The sequence below is a fragment of the Anser brachyrhynchus genome (genome assembly GCF_964034855.1).
Source record: "Anser brachyrhynchus genome assembly, chromosome: 15".
NCBI classification, from domain to species: domain Eukaryota; kingdom Metazoa; phylum Chordata; class Aves; order Anseriformes; family Anatidae; genus Anser; species Anser brachyrhynchus.
Window position 1 is genome coordinate 7,170,678 of NC_137733.1, and position 20,152 is coordinate 7,190,829.

Here is a 20,152-nt window from a genome sequence, read left to right on the forward strand (position 1 = left end):
GGAGTACTGGTGACAGTCTGCTTGTGTGTGTTTTTAGACGACAAAGGAATGCTTCCTTTGGATGTGCCCTTTCCGTCCTCCCATCCAACTTTACTTTGTTATCCGCAATCCCACCCGGTCACGTGACTTTGGTATATCCAAGATCAAGATTTGGAATTACAACACAACAACTAGTGTAAGTAGTCTTTTCTCAACTCCTCTATGCATGCTCTACTTTTCCTGTAGAAACTCAGTTTAATTTTCTTTCCAAAAGTATGAAATAAAAGTAGGTAACGTTTCCTCTAGTGAAATATGGACCTAGGAGAGGCCCATGTTTACTGCAGATTTTTGCTTCTGTTGTTGTTTGATTCTGTTGATTCTGTTACAGCAATGTAAACATGAACATTTTCATAGGCACAGTTAGCGTTTTCTATGGAAGCTGTTACAAATCTCAAAAGACCTAGCAAAAGGCTTGCACATTCTGTCAGGTGATCTTTTACTGTGGTGAGAAATAAATATGCAAAGGTAAGTGCATCTTAAAGCAACTCAGAGTTCTGAATATTATTACAATATGTAAATAAATGTTGGATTTCTCATGCGTGTAGGTATAAACAGGGTGACTTTTTCTCAACTTTTGTTCTGTTACTTTAATTAAAAATATACTAACTGCATGTACATAATATAACTAGTAATCTAGTGTTACAAGAGAGACATCTGATGACAGATGGTCTCTTGTTTGTGTGTTTGAATGTCACCATGGAAATTATTCTTGTTTGTACGCTGAAGTGTTGAGGGGAAAAAAAAATCCCAGGTACTGGATGAAAGAGGATTTGCTGTTCTATTTTATAAATAAGAGGCTTTATCCCTGTGGTCTTTCTCTCATCCATGTTCTTATATAAGTACATGTGGTAACTTATATGTATGGAAGTGGCTGTGGAGTGAACAGCTTAAACAAGTTTGTTATCATGTGATTTATACGTATTTTTTGGAACCTTAATAGCTTTTTTCTGTTAAAATGTAGGCTACGGAATGTTCCATCATAGTTAGGGTGTGAAAGGGATTGCTGCTTTTGGAGGTAATACTATGGTTTGTTACCAAACCTACTGAATATATGGGAAATAAACGTAAACATATTTGTGTGTTGCAAGACTTTTTTTTTTAAATAAACTGCAATGAGGCGAACTGTAAAATCCATTAGGATTGTAATCCCATGGATTTCAGTTGCAGTCCAGCAATATACACGAGCTCGTATACACGAGCTCGTATTCCTTAATGTGAAGGAATAATCAAAGCAGTTCTGCCTAACTATAGTTTGTCATGAGGACATTTTGTCTGAGAAGGATCAGAAACAAAAATACAATTAGCTAACAATTTTCTTCCCACTAACATAAATCCAGAGCTGTATTTATTTGTATTTTAACTGTTCGAACCCTCTTTCCCTCAGAAACCACATAAGCGAGGGGCGCCCATGTACTTCTTCAAATAGATAAAAGACTAATTCAGACCAGTACTTATGGATTTTTGAAAATATTTGAGTTTTAGGTTTTGATCCTGAAAGTAGGAAAAAACTGTATGAAGGAAGCTCTAAAAACCAGGTCAGATTATTGTCATATATTCATTAGTTTAGTGCATTCCAAAGAAAGTCTCAGAGAATGCTTCACTTTGCCTTCTTTATTTACTTCAGATGAGGTCCGTGAAAAACGTGGTCATGTTCAGTCTGTGAAAACAGATCAAGAGTAAGGATGCCCATTTTTTTCAACTTTGTCAAGCATGTAAATACTTTCTCTGGCCTTGAAATTGAATTGTTACTTGATAGTTTTAAAGCCCTTTTCCTAAGATCCCATGTAGTGACTGTGGTATGTCTTCACAAATCTGTGAATGGAATTAATACTTAAATGCATACATGTTTTAGTTGCTTTCCAACTGGATAATTTTCTCTTTCAAGTGATTATTCCTCCTTGTGTATATTTCATATCCGTTCTCTTGAGTTGGAGATTTTTTTCACCCAAGTCGCTGCACTGGGGTGCATTGTCTGTACAGTTGCGGTTTTGCAGTTCCTGGCTAATCTGGAGCTTTGTTCCCACAGTGTTAGGTTTATAGAAATACTTTTTCCTTCTTGTTTTTGACTTATTGCTCCTCCTTTTTCACTTTTCTTTGAGAAGTCAGGCAGAGGCAATGTTGTTTTCTGTACAGCTATAATTCACAGAAAAGTGTCTCCAGTTTAAAGCTTTGTCCTTCCTGACAAATGCCATTGAAATGTCCAGAAATATACTCTCTGTTGCCAGCAGGTGCTCTGTTAGGGCTGAAGTTGAAAGCCAGGAAAGAATATTGAGGAACCATAAAACTGTTTTCACAAAATGAAGGGGACTCATTTCAATACATTTTGTTCTTAAGCTGTTGCAGATTTTAATTTAAAAGATGAATTTGACAAATAATTTCCAAAATACACATGTATATTTCTGTGGTTCCATGCAGGTTATATCTGTTTATATCTGTTATATCTGTTCCCAAGTAAAAACACAGGACTAATGTTTGAATATTCAAAACTGTAATAAAGGTAACATATTCTGTAGAATGTTGGAGTTATCCCAAATTCAACTGCGTATATCTAATACCTGTAGCATTTAAAGGGGAAATTACTTGTCCAGACATACAAACATTCGGAAAATAATGTTACTGGAGCATCCTGATAGTCTCTTTCCCATCGTAATTTCAGGCAAAGCCATGTAGTTAGATTTTTATACATATAATTACAATGCTTTGATCCCCAGTTAGATTAATGTAGCGGTGTCCCCTATGGTTCAAGGGGAAAAAAAGAAATCATTTTATGACCAAACACATCATTACAGACATCCAGTGCTTTATGATACTTTAAGAGTAATGCAGGCAGCCATGACGTGATGACTTATTAAACTGGGTTTACAGCTATTCTCTGAGAATTTAATGAAGGCTCTCTTCTATTTTTTTTTTTTTGCATTCCTTCTTGCCCCATCTCGCTCCCCCCCCCCCAATTTCTTGTTTGCCTGCATCTTCTATATTTCTCTCTGTGTAGATGCATATTACAATATCCTGACTCCAGTTGCCTCTGCACAAACTCTCCTTGGTTGACTGCAAGTTGACTCACAAGATGCTCTGCCCTGTATCTTTGGTTGATGAAACAAACAGTCTATTTTGTGACAGATTGAGAAATATGTGCTGACAAAATAGTTGATCAGCCACTGTTGTCCCAAATTCCTGAAACTGTATTATTCTTACCTTCTTTTCAGTGTAGGGTCTCATTTTTTTTTCTGTCTCCTTTAGCCAGTTACCTCTCGCAAACTGTGGCGTTCTGTCATGTTTGAGAACATCTGTTCTATCAAATCTGTTGAATGTTGGTTGTATCAGTGAATTAGAAGTTATTAGGGGCAGACAGACAGCTTGTATGTGAATGTGCAAACACAGAAACACCATAATAAACATGCTGTGTTAGCAACTGAGACTAGAAAAAATCATAATTAAAAAGATAGTATTCCAAATTACAGTCACTATACAGATTCTCATTTCTGTATTTGATCTGAAGAGTTCGGTCTGCAATCCTGGTATGTCTCAATCACAAAATTAAAGTATATTACAAACTGTAAATCGTGCTGTATTGCATCAGGTCAAAGGTCCATCTAGCCAGTAGCCTGTCTTCAACAGTAGGCAAGAAAATATAGTAAGCATGACTCGAGTAAGATTAAAGGCAAACATACATGATAATTCTTCCTGATACTGTCTCAGCATAGAAGCAATTTTCATCTTGGAGACTTCCTAGGGCAAATGTGATTTTTTATTTTTTATTTTTTTTGGCTTCAGTAACCTGCAATGGATTTCTCTTCCATTAATTCAGTTGGTCTTCCTTGATCATATGCAAACTTGTAGTATCCACAATATCCCTTGACGAGGAGTTGCCAACTCAGCTACTAATTGTGTAATTAATTTTAGTTTATTTAGCCTGGACTGCACCAATATAATTTGAAGCTCTGTAGTCATCCGTCAGATGGGACAAGGGTCTATAAATCTTTGTCCAAACAGTTGTGCATGATTTTTTTTCTTCTTTCATTATCTTTTCCTCCAGGTGGAAGGGTCCTAGCTTGTTGAATTAGTTTTTATAAGGGAGCTGTTCTTCCTGTGTGCTTCATTTTATGTGTGTCTGTGTAGAATTTTATCTTTTTATCTTAAGAGAGTTTATATTTTGAAATCCAATAGGCAAATCATGTAAAACTTTCTATGTTAAAACAAGCGTCAGTACTGTTTTTAAAACGGATTGCAAACCTGAGCAGGATCAGTCTTTTGGATTTATGGGGAAATGTCCATCTTTCAACAGTCAGTCATGTGCTGTGCTAGCATGCCTATTGCAGTTCTGGTGTTGAATGGCTGTAGGGCCTAAGGGAACCTCCTGTCACCTTTGCATGCTTCCATATAGATTTACAAAAAGATTTAGGCTGAATGAGAGTGGGTCTGTAAGCCCTGTCTTCTGCTCAGAGCAGGGCTGACTATGAAGCCAAATCTGGTTGCTCTAGACTTTGTCAAGCTGAGTTTTGAAAGTCTCCAAGATAGAGGTTATACCACCTCTCTGTGTACTGTGCAAAGATAAATCACTCTTTTGAGAAGAATCTGTTTTCTTATATTTAGACTGAAACCTTTCTCGATGCAGTCTGTATCTCTGGCCTCATGTCTTGTTCTGGTCGTCTTCTGAGACAAGCACTCTTGTGGACAGGAGAAGCTGTGATGTGATCCCTATTCTCCCTTCTTTCCTCTGTGCTGGCCAAACCCACTCCCTCAGCCTCTGTTCGAAGCCATGTGCTCCAGTCCCAGCCATGGTAGTGGGCCTTTGCTCGGCTCTCCCCAGTTTGTCAGCACTTCTTTTGGAGAGGGATAGGATGAAAGGGGATGACAATATTGTGTTTTTCAGATGGAGTATCATGAGTTAGGAGTTACCACTTCCCTCAGAGCTGGCTCTGCTCTTACTGAAGCAGTGCAGAGTGCGGTTGGCCTTCATCGTCACAGAGGCACACTGCTGACTGTGCCTGACTTGCTGTTGATCCCACAGGTGCTTTTCTGCAGAGCTGCTTCCAGAGCTGCCTATGCTGTAAATTATCGCCGGCATCCAAAGAACCTGTGTACCTGTTGCTGTAATAAATTGCACTTAATTGCATTGTTCCTAGCTGTGATAGTTCTCATCGAACACGACTAGAGTTGGGGCATGTTACATTATTGGTGAATCTGTGACCGTGATAGTTCAGTACCCTGAATCCAACCAGACCCATAACGGTTAATCGGTTACACCCCTTAATGCAACAGGCCGTTTGCTGTGTAGCATACATGTCAAGTAAGCTGTGAATCTTAAAGGTGCTGAAGCAAAATCTGCTTCTGGAATTTATATCCTGATCAAATATAAATATACTTAATCTAGGTGTCATAGCTCAAGGTTTTCTAAATAGATAAGCATTATTTTCCTAGGTTTCAGCCAAAAGGGTTCATAGTAGTGTCTAGAAGAGCTGTTGGTCCTTTTAAATAAAATCTTAAATATTCCACTGTAATTTTCACTTATTTGAGCTTTTCATTTAAAAAGTACTTAAAAGCATTTTGCTGATACGGGGTTTTCATTGTTTTCATCTGTTTGTCAGAGTTCCGGAAGAGTGATACCTAATGTTTGAACACCTTGATGGAAATCTCCATGCTTTTATTTTTCCAGGACCTTGATGTTGGAGCAAAGAAGGTGAAATTATATGTTGATGAGAACCTTGTATTTGATGGTGAATTAGAGAGAGCCTCTGGAGATCTCATCGCTGACCATAGCACTACAATTGACCTTACAGATTGCAAGCAAGATATCGCTACCAATCCTTCAAATGAAAGGAAAGAAATAAATGCATCTGCAGCCACAGACAAGAAAGTGGACCTGCAATTTGCATGTTTACAGTCAAACTGTACTTCACTAAACTGGAAATCTCTGCCAGAAGAAAGTCACATTGAGGATAAGGTGAACTCAAACAGCTTTATTAAGGAAAATTTGACTGAGTTAGAGAATGATCTAAAAGTGTTCCCATCTCACGTTTGCATAAAAGATACCAAAGAAAATGCACCAGCACGAGAAGTTATTGAGCATGTTCAATCTGATGATGAACTTTCTTTGAGTGAGCAAATGGAAAAGCTAACAGGAAGAAAATTGTCTGATTCTACAGGTGGACTTCCTTCATGGTTACAGCCATATTCCCAAGTAGCAGAGAATAATCAAGATGTTTCCAGTAAGCAGAAGCCTTCCTGGCTTGCTACAGAACATGGTTTAGGCGTGAGGTTTCAAACACAGTCAGATGTAATCATGACAAACTTTTCAGATAGGACTAATGAAGATGTCAAATGTCAGAGAAATGAGCTGGGAAGATCCAGAAGCAGAAATACAAATGGAGATGAAAGAGTAGAAATGCTAGCCAGAAAGGATGATGGTGTTGGCTTAGACATTTCAGAGCAGTTTTCTAACAAACATTGCAGCAGCTTAGAGTACCCTACAAGTGGAAGGAGAAGTGTAAGAAAGCAGGGATTAAACACTATAAATATTAAAGAAGATGATTTGGCACCCAAAGGTAAGATCTTACAATAATAACTTTAGTGCAAGGGCCGATATTTTCTTCATTTCACAGAAGTACAGAATCAGTGGTTGGAAGGGATCTCTTGGCATCACGTAGTCAGCCTCCCTGCTCAAGCAGAGTCAGCTAAAACAGGTTGTCCAGAACTGTGTCTGGCTGGGTGGTTTAGTGTTGAACCATCCTCACTGCAAAAGCATTTTCTCATGTTCAGATTGGGTTTCATGGATTTCAATTTGTGCCCATTGCCTCTTGTTCTTTCACTGGTCACCACTGAAAAGAGTCTGGCTCTTTTGTCTTTATTCACTCCCATCAGGTATTTATACATACTGATAAGATCACCTTGAGCTTTGTCTTCTCCAGGTTGTAGATTCCTATCTCTGTTGGCATACCCTCATGAAAAAGGTGCTTTGGTCTCTTAATGATCTTTGTAGCCATAGGATGGACTTGCTCCAGTAAGTTAGTATCTCTTGTAATGTGGAGCCCAGAGCTGGACACAATACTCCTGATGTGGCATCACCAGTTCTTAGTGGAGAGGAAGGATCATCTCTTTCACCTGTTGGCAATTTCTGAATGTATAGACAGTTCTATTTTAGTTATACTATTTGCAGTATTCAGTTTTTCTCATTCATACTATGACAATGCTCATTGTCTCTCTCTTTATCCTATGCTGGACATGAAATGCTGTTTTTTTTAGAATTTACATTCTGAGTTAGTATTTTAAAATTTATTTGGAGAAGATTAAAACTATCAATGAAAATTTGGAAAAAAAAAGAGGAAGAGCATGAGCTCAGGATAGTAAATTTACAGAGTTTGTGTGGTAGGTTTGTGTCTTTCTCGGTGAGGCTATATGCTGCCTACAGTAATTTCTACTATTGCTTCATCACCTTTGTACATGCATCTCTGTCCTTTTTGTGTATGCAATTCAGAGAAATATGATACAGAGACAATAAAGCTAATGGATTCCTTAATCTGAAAACGATGTGATTCAGTTGTGCACAAATTTATCAGCTTTGCTCGGAAACAGTACAGTGTGCTATCTCATTTTGGGGACTCTAGAAGCAGAATGTCTGGACAAAGTCATATTAAAAGAAACATAAGCATTTTGCTAAAAATGAGCAGGAGTTCACTTTTTTACAGCCTTGTAGCAGCATAACTATTGAGGGGCAGCTGTTACCTGTTTGATTCTTTGGCAGTGAGGCCTGACCTACCTGAAATTGTCTTGCCCATGGAGTCTGAGCACAGTGGTTTTTAAAGCTGCATTAGAAGATTGCCTTTCCTAGCAATCCTTATGAGTGTTGATATATCTCAGGTAGTGATATAAACCCAGTAAGTACCTTAAAACAGACTAACAAGGTGCCTGTTCATCCTTAAATGAGCGCATGTTAGGCCAGACAGCCTTGCAGAAGCAATAGAATTAAGTGCCCACAGATGTGGATTTTTTTTTTCGGTTTAATACTATTTAAAGACTAAAAAGGCAATTCTGAGAGAGAATTTGTATAATTGTAACCCAAGATCAAGCTTTGCAAAGAAAAACATTTTTTTTTCACTCAAAAGGTTTTTTACGATGTGGTTGTCATTTTATCCATGCTGTAAAATTCTGCCCCCCCCCAAAAAAAAATAATAATATAAGCACTTAGTCTATACTTTCAAATGTAACATTCAAAACTGCCTTTTCAATCTCTTATTTTACTGCGTAAGCAGCAAACAGGTAGATTTTTTTAAATGACTTTCAAAAGAAAGAGCTGTATTTTCCTGTTTGCAGTTTTGCTCAGTTGTGTATTTAAAGGAGATTAAAAAAGGAAAACTGATTTATTTATTTATTTATTTATGTTTTTGATCTCAGTGTTTTAACTAAGCTTATGTTCCTAAATTCTCAGCTTTCCCTCTGTGACAAAAGTGTCGTGTGCAAGTCTGAATAAGTATATTATATGCAGGTCAATCCACAAGCCGTATAATGCACTCTATATTTGGTAGGCCTAAATCTCTCTTCTTTGTTGCAGTGCTATTCATCTAATTCTGGAATATATTTTATCTTATATAAATCCTCTAAATCAGATTTTGCATTAAGTTAAGAAGTTAAAACCTACTTGTAATGGAAGCACATAAAATATATCATTTAACAGAGGTTTCGTAACAATACAGAATAAGCGATTTCTCTATATTAAAAGCAACAGATTTGACCAAATCACAATATGGCATATGAAGCTTCTTACTGTATTGTGTTCTCTTTTAACCTTTGTTTTGATGCATGCCTAAAATAAATAGAAAATCAATGCTGAGAAACAAACCAGAGATCTTACAGCACCATTAACTTGGCTACATATACTTTGTGTTTTATGGTATGCATATGAATAGCCCTCTTGTGAGACTTTGAGTTTTAAAACTTGTCAACATTACTGACATTGTAAACAAATCCCCCCTCAACGCTTTCTTTTCAGTTATAAGAATGGCAAGAATTTAGGAGTTTTAATTTAAACTATCTGATTCTTGTTAGGATGACCTCTAACCTTGCTCAGAGCAGGTTGTTACCCAGAGCTTAAAACTGAAAGATTGACAATATAACACCCAATACATGGTTGTCCCAGAGAAAACCACAATTTTCGTTCTCTCTATACTGTGCAGGGTGAAGTCATTTTCAAAGTGTAACTGAGTGAGCATTAACAACAGGGAAACAGTTTTACGTCTTTCCCTAAGAGGGGTGAATTTAAATTTTCACAGAGCTGGGACAACTGCAGTTTCCCAATAGAAGTATGTGACAAAGGGGACTCTGCACAAGCCCATATGCAACATCGCAGCTCATCTTTGGTCTTTAAACGAAGAATAATGAGAACAACAGAAATTAGAAATAGCACATACATGCATACTTGGCTTGAGCCACAGTTGCTATTAAAAATAGTTTTATCTTTGGTAACTGCTTCAGTGTTCATAGCAAATGATGAAAGTATGCTGACAAAACTTGCATATAACGTATAATTTGGGGTATTAAAAGTTAAGAGGATTGAAGAACAGAAAGATGAACTTGAGGACTGGAGTGACAGCAGTAGAATGCAATTCAGTAGTACAAACTGCTTGCAAGGTCATTTGGGGACTAATAACAGAAACTTAAGTTGTAAGCTGAGTAATCATCAGTTGCAAATGACTGAGGAAGAGGAGGATCTTGGCTGAGTAGTTGATCACAGACTGACTATGAAATGCTAGTGCAATGCAGGCATGATTACAGCAATGCACTCTGAGGATGTATCAGCAGAGGCATTTCTGTTAGTTAGGGAAATGTTGGTATCTCAGCGCAGGCACTTGTGAGACTTCAATTGGAAAACTGTGGTTCTGATCATCCATTTTCAGGAAAGCTGATTATAAAGTGGAACAGAAGAGAGCATTTAGAATGACTTGGGAAACGAAGTGTGTGATTGCAGCATGGAAATATGATTGCTATTTATAGCTGCAGGGAATAGAAATGAGATTAATACAACAGAGAAGAGAAGAGGAAAGATGTTTTTTCCAAGCTAGTGTTGTCCCAAAGTGTAGTTTACTGAAGTTACGAGAGGAATTGCATGGTGTGCGTTGCTGGCAGAAGCAGGACACAAGGCTTGGTGATTCAAGACATTCCTCCTAAACCCACAGGGGAGATGAATGCTGAATGTGTCATTATTTCTGGACTCTGGGATAGCGTCCGTCATACAATCCTCTCAGGCATGCAGAAGGCTGGGAAAGTGTCTGTAACACCTGCAAGTGTTCTTTAGCTACATGCAGAGTTGATGACAGAAGTACCATGGTAGTTTCACAAGGCTCCAATAAAAATAACAGATTTTAGATGCTAAAAGGAATACCAGATCCTGTAAGTCTTCAGACAATGACCTGTGCTTTTGGGTTATCCTCTGCTTTCTTTTCAGAGCTCCGCTTCTCCTGCTGTCACTCGTTAATGTAGCTAAAAAACCTGTTAACCTCCCATTTAAAATCACTCCTATTGCACTCTCCTAGGAGTGCTTTGGAGTTGTTATCTCTGTATTGCTTAGAGTACTTACCATTAAAAAAAGGGGGGGGGGGGAGAAGAAAACAAAAGGAAAAAAAATCGAAAACAGTGAAGGGCAACAGATATCAAATACTCTTCTGTACACGCCTATCTTGAAATTTTCAAGCTTTGGCGTTTTAAAGTGCTAAATAAATGTGCAGTATCTTATTCAGGTAAATTGTAAGAATCTGGGAAGTACTCTTTGGGATCACCCATCCCATGAGTATACACAGGGACAATGATTTGAACAAGGAAGTGATTTGCAAATGACTTATGTTCTCTGAAATATTTCTCTGAAATTTGTTTCCTGTTTGTATTTCCCATGCGTGATGGAGAAGAGTGGACAGGTTGGTCTCCAGGCTTTCATGCCTATGTATATGGAACACAACCCTCTTTCAGGTAGTTTCCCATCTGCTTTCTAGTTCTTATTTTTAACTCAGTTGTCCCTGGTGTAAAAGATTATTGGCCATAGGTAGGCTAGGAACACTACTTATTTCCTAGTGATTCCAAAACCAAAATTAAAAATTAGTCTTAAGTAGTCTTTTGGGAAAATATTATTTTGCATTTTATTGCAATTGGCATTTATTCTTGATAACCATTTGTTTTAGTATCCACTCAAGGACATTGTACAGAACTAAAATCTAGCCCATGGGCCTGTAATTGTTTGCTACTACATTTGCTTTTCTCCATTTATTTGAAGAAAATATAAAAGTGACAGCTTTTTTTGAAAATCTTTTTTATTGTCTGTTCTTAATCATGTTGAGCTGGAAATTAAGCTGCTCCCCAGCATGATCACAAGGAGAGCTTGCTTCGCTCCCACATTGCTCCTCTTGCATGCTGCCCCCATTGTATTCCCATGAGATGCTACATCGTTATCCCCCTCTTGCTGGCCAGGGAGAGGAGTGTTTGGGTCTCATCTGCACAGAAGGCAACACTCACCTCATCCTCCATGTACGCTGAATCTACTTCTTTTCTCACCACTTCTCTTTAAATGCATGTGACTGAAGACTCTTTCCCTCTTTGCTGTTTAATTATTTGTAGTTGCTTTGGGCACTCTCAGTTTAATGGTTCAATTTACACCCCCCTTAGTCATGGCACCCCATCCATTCCTTTTGCCAGTCCTGGTGGGTTCTGCATTTACTCTGGATAACCTCTCAGAGACTTGTTCATCCACAGAAGCCTGTATCCTTCAATCCATTGCTTATGCTTTATCGATCTGTAAGGTCCAGATATTATTTTTGTTTGCCCATTTGGAAAATGACCCAGGCCAGTCTGTAGGATTACTGTTGTTCTTAGCCACCTGTTCTGCTTCAGGTGCAAGCTTTGCTAGCAGGGATACTCGATTCCCAGCCATGACTTCCCTTTTCCAGGGGTACTGTTTTAGGTCTCGTTTGTCCTGACCTATCAGGACTGATAGGTGGTAGAGTCAAAAATCTTAATTTTTATGAGAAAGAAAAGTTCAACATGGCTAAGTGCTGGGTCCTGCACTTTGGCCACAACAACCCCATGCAGCGCTACAGGCTTGGGGCAGTGTGGCTGCAAAACTGTGCAGAGGAAAAGGATCTGGGGGTGTTGGTCAATGCTCACCTGAACACAAGCCAGCAGTGTGCCCAGGTGGCCAAGAAGGCCAACGGCATCCTGGCTTGTATCAGGAATAGTGCAGCCAGCAGGACCAGGGAGGTGATCGTCCCCCTGTACTCAGCTCTGGTGAGGCCATGCCTCAAATACTGTCTTCAGCTTTGGGCCCCTCACTACAAGAAGGACATCGAGGCCCTGGTTGCTAATACCGTGCAATGGCTTGGGCAGTTAGGAATTGAGGAAACCTGCATGAAAGACAGATTCTATGCAAGAGGATGATGGCAATGGAAGTTGTAGTTAAAGGTAGAATATAGAAGACAGTGGCAAAAGCAGAAGGGAGGAGGAGGATCTGTAGTTACGTAGATCTGATGCTAAATTTAAAAGAATTACTTTGCCAAATCCAAGCAGCAATTTTTATTTTTTTTCTCCCTTCAGGGCCCACTAAAGAGTATGCTTTAGGTTAGTGTCTTTCCAGCCATCATTCTGATGGTTTCTCAAATGTATTTTTAGCTTTATATGTCAAGGCTGTTACAGACTTTTTTTTCTGTCTAAGTGGAGGAAAAAGTAAGTTTCTGGTAAACTGTTAAATCTTGTGTTGAAGATTTTCACTAAGAGCATAACATTTCTTTGGTGCTGTATAAATATTCAAGGGGTTATAAATGTGTAAGAAACAATCCACCTGCTCTGAACTATTTTATTTACAATTTACAGAAAAACTGTGCATTCAGAGGAGGTAGAAGGAAACTGTGTGAAATCCTTTCAATTATGTTTTGTTTTTGCTGTGCCAGTTATACCTATTGCATAGTCTAGCCCCCCAGCCCTGGCCATTTTACCAGTGATGGTGAAAGGCAGCAGCCATTTTATGTATGCCTACATTAGATGTAGGCAGACAAGATAGACACAGGGTAGAATGAGGTAATGAACAGCCAAGTGATTATTTCAGGTTAACCCACATTATCCGATGCACTCACGTGCAATAACTTATCATTTTGGCAGTATGTTTCCAGCGGGAGTTAGCTTTTGGATTTGTTACCTTGTGATACAAAGCTTAAGAAATCCTTGAGTAAGAAGTCAATTCTTTCCATTTAGGAAGTGCACGCTAATTACAGCTTAAGTTTCTAATATTTTAACCTCTAAGTTTAGCATATTCGAAATTTACAGGCAGTAATGATAGAACAAAAGTTAACCCACTACACAAAAAATGCTGGATTGATGCTTCATGACTTTAGCTTAAAACACTACATTTGTAGAATTTTGATTTCCATCCACAGATAAGTATGCATCTACAGTAGAGAAGCTACATCGTCTTCCAGTAGCTGTAGAAATAATTCTGCTTCTGTTTTTATCATGCCTGTCCTACCCATTCCACTGGAATTTCTTATCAACTTATTTCAGCCTGTTTTGCTGAAATAGGAAGCACTTTTTTTTTTCTCTAATGCTTTGGAAACTTAAACAGTTCAACTCTGTCCAACAGTATGAAAGATCTTCTGCGGAAACGCAGAGGATGATACCTAGTGATGGCCACCCAATAAGTATCACTGGGTAAAGTCCTTGAATCGACTAGTAGGTCACTGCTTAATGTAGGTACAGCCTCTCCGTCGCAGCCTGAGGTTCAATAGCTCTCAAAAAGTAAAAGTTAGGCACTTGGACACTGCCACCAGCAAAGATTGAATGGACTTTGTGCTTGCAGAAATACTATGAAGAGAAGCTGTCTAAAAGCTTCTGTCTTATTGATTAATTTTGCCTTCTGTCAGTCTGCACATTTTAAGTGTTTACTTGTATCATGTTGTCTATCTGCATTGTTTAATGTGTGAGACATATACAAAAAATCTCTAAAATTAGAAGTGAGAATAAAAGCAAAGTGTTGTACTGGCATTTTCCAAATCTAATATGAAATATGGAGTGTAGTAATGGCAGGTAGGGTATAGTTAACAATGTGCACTTCCTGCAGGTTTTTTTCCAAGGAGTTTTGGCCAAGATCTTAAATTAAAGAAATTCATCATTATGCAAATTTTATATGTTGAGTCAAGAATTTCCAGTCTAAAACTTGCATTTTGGTATATTGGCATGTGCTCTGCTCTTCAATTGTTTTCATTATGTCTAAATGGAAAGGGAAATTGTGACGTAGCCTTTTTAACAGAGAAGCAATATAAAAGTGCTAATATAGCAGAATTTCAGTTCGGGAATATGAATATAACCAGCATAATTCTAGAAAGTGTGCTGTAGTCATTTGCTTCCAGTCCTGTCAATACATTAAATTCATATGTAATGTTATTTTCAGATGAAGACTTTTCTATCAAGGACGTAGCCACCTCTAGAGCAAAGTGGCACAATGAACAAGAACATACCCTGCAGGAGTCCTGGAACTCCTTGGTAAAGTTCAATTATTCCCATCGCGGCCGAATCTCTAACATGGATTTTCAAGGGGATATCTTTGATGAATTTCTCCATCAGCAGAAAATCAACCGGACTGGAGAATATCATCTAATGAAAAAAGAGGGAGTACAAACACTACCAAAAAGGCAAGAAGAAGAAAATTCAGTGGAGGCACATGATGGAAGTGATTTTAAAATCCCCGTTTTACCTTATGGGCAGCACTTAGTAATAGACATTCGAACAACATGGGGAGACAGACACTATGTTGGTCTTAATGGAATTGAAGTTTTCAGTTCTAAAGGAGAGCCTGTTCAGATTGCAAAAATAACAGCAGAACCACCTGATATAAATATATTACCAGCTTATGGCAAAGATCCCAGAGTAATAACCAATCTAATTGATGGGGTAAATCTGACGCAGGATGATATGCATCTTTGGCTAGCACCATTTACCCCTGGAAAACCTCACTTTATCTTTATTGACTTTGTGAATCCCTGTCAAGTAGCTATGATTAGGATTTGGAATTATAATAAATCTCGCATACACTCTTTCAGAGGTGTGAAAGACATTATAATGATGTTAAACGAACAATGCATCTTTAAAGGAGAAATTGCAAAAGCTTCAGGAACCTTGTCTGGAGGTATGCTATCATTTCTTACTTTCTGTGTGAAAACAGTAACATAATAAACAAATACATATGTCTTGTTTTTTATCACTTTCCTCTTAAAGGCAAATTGGCACTTTGTTAGTATTTAGTCCTTTTAATTTAAAAATGTAATGCAAAACTAATGTGTTCTTTAATGATATTGTGAATTTAAATAGCATATAGAGCTAATTTTTATTCTTAGCAAAGTCTTAACAACTAGATCATATTTCAGTAACAGACAGTCTGCAATATTTACAGGCTGCTGGTTTTTAGTCTTCACAGGTATTTTGGAAAAGTTGATGGAGACATTTTTTTTCATTTTCTTTTTATAAGTACTTGAAATTTGACTGGGTTTTCTAGGTTTGTCTGCTATGCAGTGCAAGGTAGAAATTATAGAATCATAGACTATCCCAAGTTGGAAGGGACCCATGAGGATCATCGAGTCCAACTCCTGGCACCACACAGGTCTACCCAAAAAATCAGACCATATGACTAAGAGCACAGTCCAAATGCTTCTTAAACTGCTACAGGCTTGGTGCCGTGACTGCATCCCTGAGGAGTCTCAGTGAAGAGCCTCTTCCTGATATCCAACCTGAACCTCCCCTGTCACAGCTTGACTCCATTCCCTTGGGTCCTATCACTGGTGACTAAAGAGAATAGATGGGTGCCTGCCCCTCCTCTCCCCCTCATGAGGAAGCTGTAAACTGTGATGAGGTCTCCCCTCAGCCTCCTCTTTTCCAGGCTGAACAGGCCAGGTGACCTTATCCGCTCCTCGTATGTCTTCCCCTCTGGGCCCTTCACCATCTTTGTAGTCCTTCTCTGGACACTCTCCAACAGTTTTACATCCGTTTTGTACTGTGGTGCCCAGCACTGCACACTGTACTCGAGGTGAGGCCGCACCAGCGCAGAGCAGAGCGGGACAATCACTTCCCTCGACCGACTAGCGATGCCGTGCTTGATGCACCCCAGGATACTGTTGGCCCTCCTGGCTGCCAGGGCACACTGCTGGCTCATATTCAGCTTGCTATCAAGCAAAACCCCCAGATCCCTCTCTGCGGGGCTGCTGTCCAGTGTCTCGTCACCCAGAAATTGAATATAGTTATTATATCAGTAGTCAGTACCTATTCCCTGTATATTATCTTTAAGCACTACTGCAAACTTAAATGTAAAAAAAAGACCAAAAACAGTTTTTATCACTCCATATGTTCTTCTGTATGGTTTCTTTATTTAATTCTATATATTGCCTTCAGCTCCAGAGCACTTTGGGGATACTATATTGTTCACTACTGATGATGATATTCTTGAAGCTGTATTCTGCTATGATGAGATGTATGATGGAGAAACAGAAAATGACAGCTCCCTGAGATATGAAGAAGAGCTAAAGAGGCCAACAACTGCTGATGGGGATGGAGATGAAAGACCTTTCACACAAGCGGGATTAAGAACAGAGAATCAACAGGTGGGGGCCTCTACATTCAGAACTCTATAGACGTCTTTCTGAAACATGGTATGGAAGTAGGAGGCACTGATCACCCTTACGGCATAAATCTCCATAGAAAAACTAATACAGCCATCTGCCTGTTTTGAAGTTGTTTTTTTTCACCAGCTCAATAGTCGTTCTTCTTCTTCTTATTATTTTTTTTTTTTCAAGCGCAGGAGATCCTCCAAATTTTGCTTTCTCTGGTTAGGAAGACTACAAGGAAGGCTATACTGGATTGTGTGTGTGTGTGTGTGTATTCCTTTTCTTATTTTGTATTGCTTTACTTATTTGGGCAGAGATTAGAGGGGTTTCTTTTTGATTTAGGTTTCACCTGAAGATTTATGCCACTGACAATGACCGTACACTTAGTCTTGTAATGATTTGTTCTGTACCCTGTCAATCCAAACCAAAGATTTTTCGATGTTTTCCACACAGAGTATACTCTTCTTTATTTATTCCTCCACTATACTCTTCATTATTTATTCCTCCACAAATAGAGTAACTGAGGTGGGAAGGATCTGGCATAATAGCATTTCTTACCTTTCCTCTCTCTCACTTTATTTTTAACTCTTTTCTATTCTGACTAGCATCTTCATGGGTCTGTGTCCCTTTTGCAGCATAAAAATGTCCCCTACTATTCCATACAGTAGGTATTTTACTACTCAGAGGAGGACTGTATCTTCAGGCACTGCAGTCTTGCCTCATACCAGTCTAGCCCAACAGTCCAGTGGCTGAGTAAAGATCCTGCAAGATGTTCTGCTTAAGATGGTATCATTCAGTTTCTGACCCACTTTCCATCAAATCTTACACCTTTTTAGAATATTCATGAGCACCTGCTATTTCTCTAGTGAGGACATCATTGGCTAGGGGAAACTCTTACTAGTATATCTATGAGGAGATCCAAAACTGAATCAAACAATATTCCAGCTGGTTCAATTGAAGTGCCCCCAGCAGTATATGGTTCCTAATGAGCCTCGTGCTGTGTTGAGACCTGCCTGTTCTGTCTAGACCTCTTCTCCTGGGGACTTACAGGACGTAAAATGTTATGACACTGGCAGCAACTCTAACCCTTTGAATCCTCCAGTGCTAGTTAACACTGCCACTGGTAATTCTGGTTCCATCTTTGCTTTCAGTATCTTAAACTGTTCAGATGCCTTACGCAGTGCAGGATTTCCTGAACACAAATTGAAGTTCACCTGACTTTTATTGATCCACTTGTTCATTGTTAGCATTCACTCAGGACCTCTTCCATTGCAAAAGCTTAGGAGGCCTGGACTGCCTGGTGATTACTCAGAGCCTCTGCTTTTTATTGTGCTGTTCATCTGTGATGTTTTTCTTATTCCTTTTCTAACCCTGAAACATGCTGTATCAGCAATAGAATAACAAAAGGTGTTGCGACTGAACCATTGATCTCCTTGTCATTCAGTATTTGCTAGTACCATGAAGATTTTCTAGCTGGATGCTTATGGTGTCAGGATGATACGAATCTACTAGATGATTAGTCTTCCCCAGCATAGAGTTGTCATTCAGACTAATATTGGGCTTGAACAGTCTCTGCCTGTTGATCATTAACCCTTTCTTCCTGTGACTGAGACAGTGTTTTACTGGGCTGATTACAGAATTTTTAAAAGCTCTTAATGGAAGCATCTTATATTCTTGTCAAATATTATCTATGGTCATTTGTCTTCCATCTCTTTCCCCATGATTTCAGTTAATGTGTCAACTTTTATAGCAGGTCAGACCTGTGACTAGTGCACTTGAGCCAACTCTGACAGTCACCAGTAGTGGATATCAAGGCAGAACATAAGAACAGAGCAAAAATGCAGTGATGTTTTTCTGGAGCACTCATCCAACCCTTAGGAGTTTGTGTCACAAGAACTTTTATTGACTTAACTTATGTGTTATCCCTTCATGGATTATGTAAAATCCCTTCATGGATTTTTATTGCGTTGATTTGTTCACTGGCTATTCTAAATGTCTTACTTTCCAGAATGATGTCATACTTTAGTTTTTCCTCACATGGAAGATGCTATAGAGTATGGTTGGGTGTAGGTGCATGGTAATACTTACTGCTTTTTATTTCTTTTCCAGCAACTCCTATACAGGGGTAATATTTCGTTCTAGCCATAAGGTATCACAGTGTTCACAGGCAGTGTTGAAATAGAACATTAGACTAAGGCTGAAAGAAAAGATACCAGAGATCAGTGGAATGGAGGGATCTGAGTGGCCAAGAAATGGGGAAGAGGGAGAAAAGAGGTGATAAAAGGTGTCTTTTAAAATATCTGAAGGCATTAAAGGCATTATTCTGCATTCTATAAAGGCAGTAGCTTTATTGAGTCTGTGGAGTTTTAATATTCAGCAGAGTTCCAAATTTTGATTCCCAGGCTGGTCTTTGAAAGTTGTTCTGAGGAAGAGGCATGAGACATCAAAGATGGAGTCACTGTTTTGTGAGAAAATACCCTCCAACAGCAGAGGTTTTTTTTTCATCCTCCGTAGGTTCTGTGTGAATGTATTATAGTGTGCAGTTCTGATTCAATTTCACCTACTTAATTACCACAAGGACATTAGCTGCTACATGAAGTATGTTGCTGTGTGAGAACACGTGTAGAAGATCCAGGGATGTCAGTGGTTGTACTATGGAAATTGACTATAACAGCAGGAGAAAAGTGTTGAAAAGTTTTTATTTTTTTTAGCCATAATGTAAGCGCTTTTGGTGTATTCCAGATGACAGGAAGGCTACTTCTAATGATGAATGAAACTATGGAGCATGAGTCTAGACTCCTAATTTCTATTTTGGCTTTTTGACTACTAATGAGTATTGAGCTGATGTTTTTGTAGAACTGCTTACAACAATGACAAGATTTCATTCAGATCTGCTATTACGTTGTAGCCCAATATTGCATATGTAAAGTCAGGATTGTTTCCCTTCTGTGTAGCATTTTTACATTTATCTACAATTAAGTTAATGTTATTTTATCACCCTCACTCAGTGAAAGGAAGTCTATCTGCAAGCCTTTGCAGTTGTCCTTTGTCTTTACTACCATAATTGCCTCAGTACGATCAGCAAATTTTGTCCTCTTTTTTTTTTTTTCCTGGATTTTTGCTTTCCTGGATTGTCAAAACCAACAGTTAATTCCTGTTTGCAAACCAGGTGTTTAATCAGTTAGAGTTTCCTCTATGGCAGCTTAGCTTACTCAGGGACTTTGAGGAGGTGTTTTTGTGAAATGTTTTCTGGAAATGCACCTTGTTGCCTTGCCTATTGACTAATTAAAATAATGTTACTAGATCATTGAGCCATTAGTTTGGATCCAGCTTCCGTTTAAAAAATAAAAATAAATAGATACGGATTGACTGCTGGGAGTAAAAAAGTTTTATTTTTTCATCCCTTGCTGTCAGCCATGATTGTACTTATGAAAAATATCTTCATTTCAAGTTATGCGATCAATAAAATAAAGAGCATAAATTTTTAATCCATG

At 38.6% G+C, this 20,152-nt stretch overlaps 1 protein-coding gene across 10 annotated transcripts in view; it reads left to right on the forward strand.

Annotated features, from left to right (window-relative positions):
• Nucleotides 1–20,152, forward strand: part of KATNIP (katanin interacting protein) — a 72,855-nt gene that overhangs the window by 28,319 nt on the left and 24,384 nt on the right. For 9 of the 10 annotated variants that reach the window (XR_013939793.1, XM_080557260.1, XM_080557261.1 and 6 more), the window contains 4 exons: nucleotides 38–175; nucleotides 5,696–6,584; nucleotides 14,456–15,190; nucleotides 16,447–16,655. Coding sequence is in view for 9 of the 10 variants with exons in the window: in XM_080557260.1 (XP_080413386.1) it covers nucleotides 38–175; nucleotides 5,696–6,584; nucleotides 14,456–15,190; nucleotides 16,447–16,655 (1,971 nt within the window). In the remaining variant the exon portion in view is untranslated. The remainder of the gene's footprint in view (nucleotides 1–37; nucleotides 176–5,695; nucleotides 6,585–14,455; nucleotides 15,191–16,446; nucleotides 16,656–20,152) is intronic. The other variant, XM_080557266.1, reaches the window with a different exon arrangement.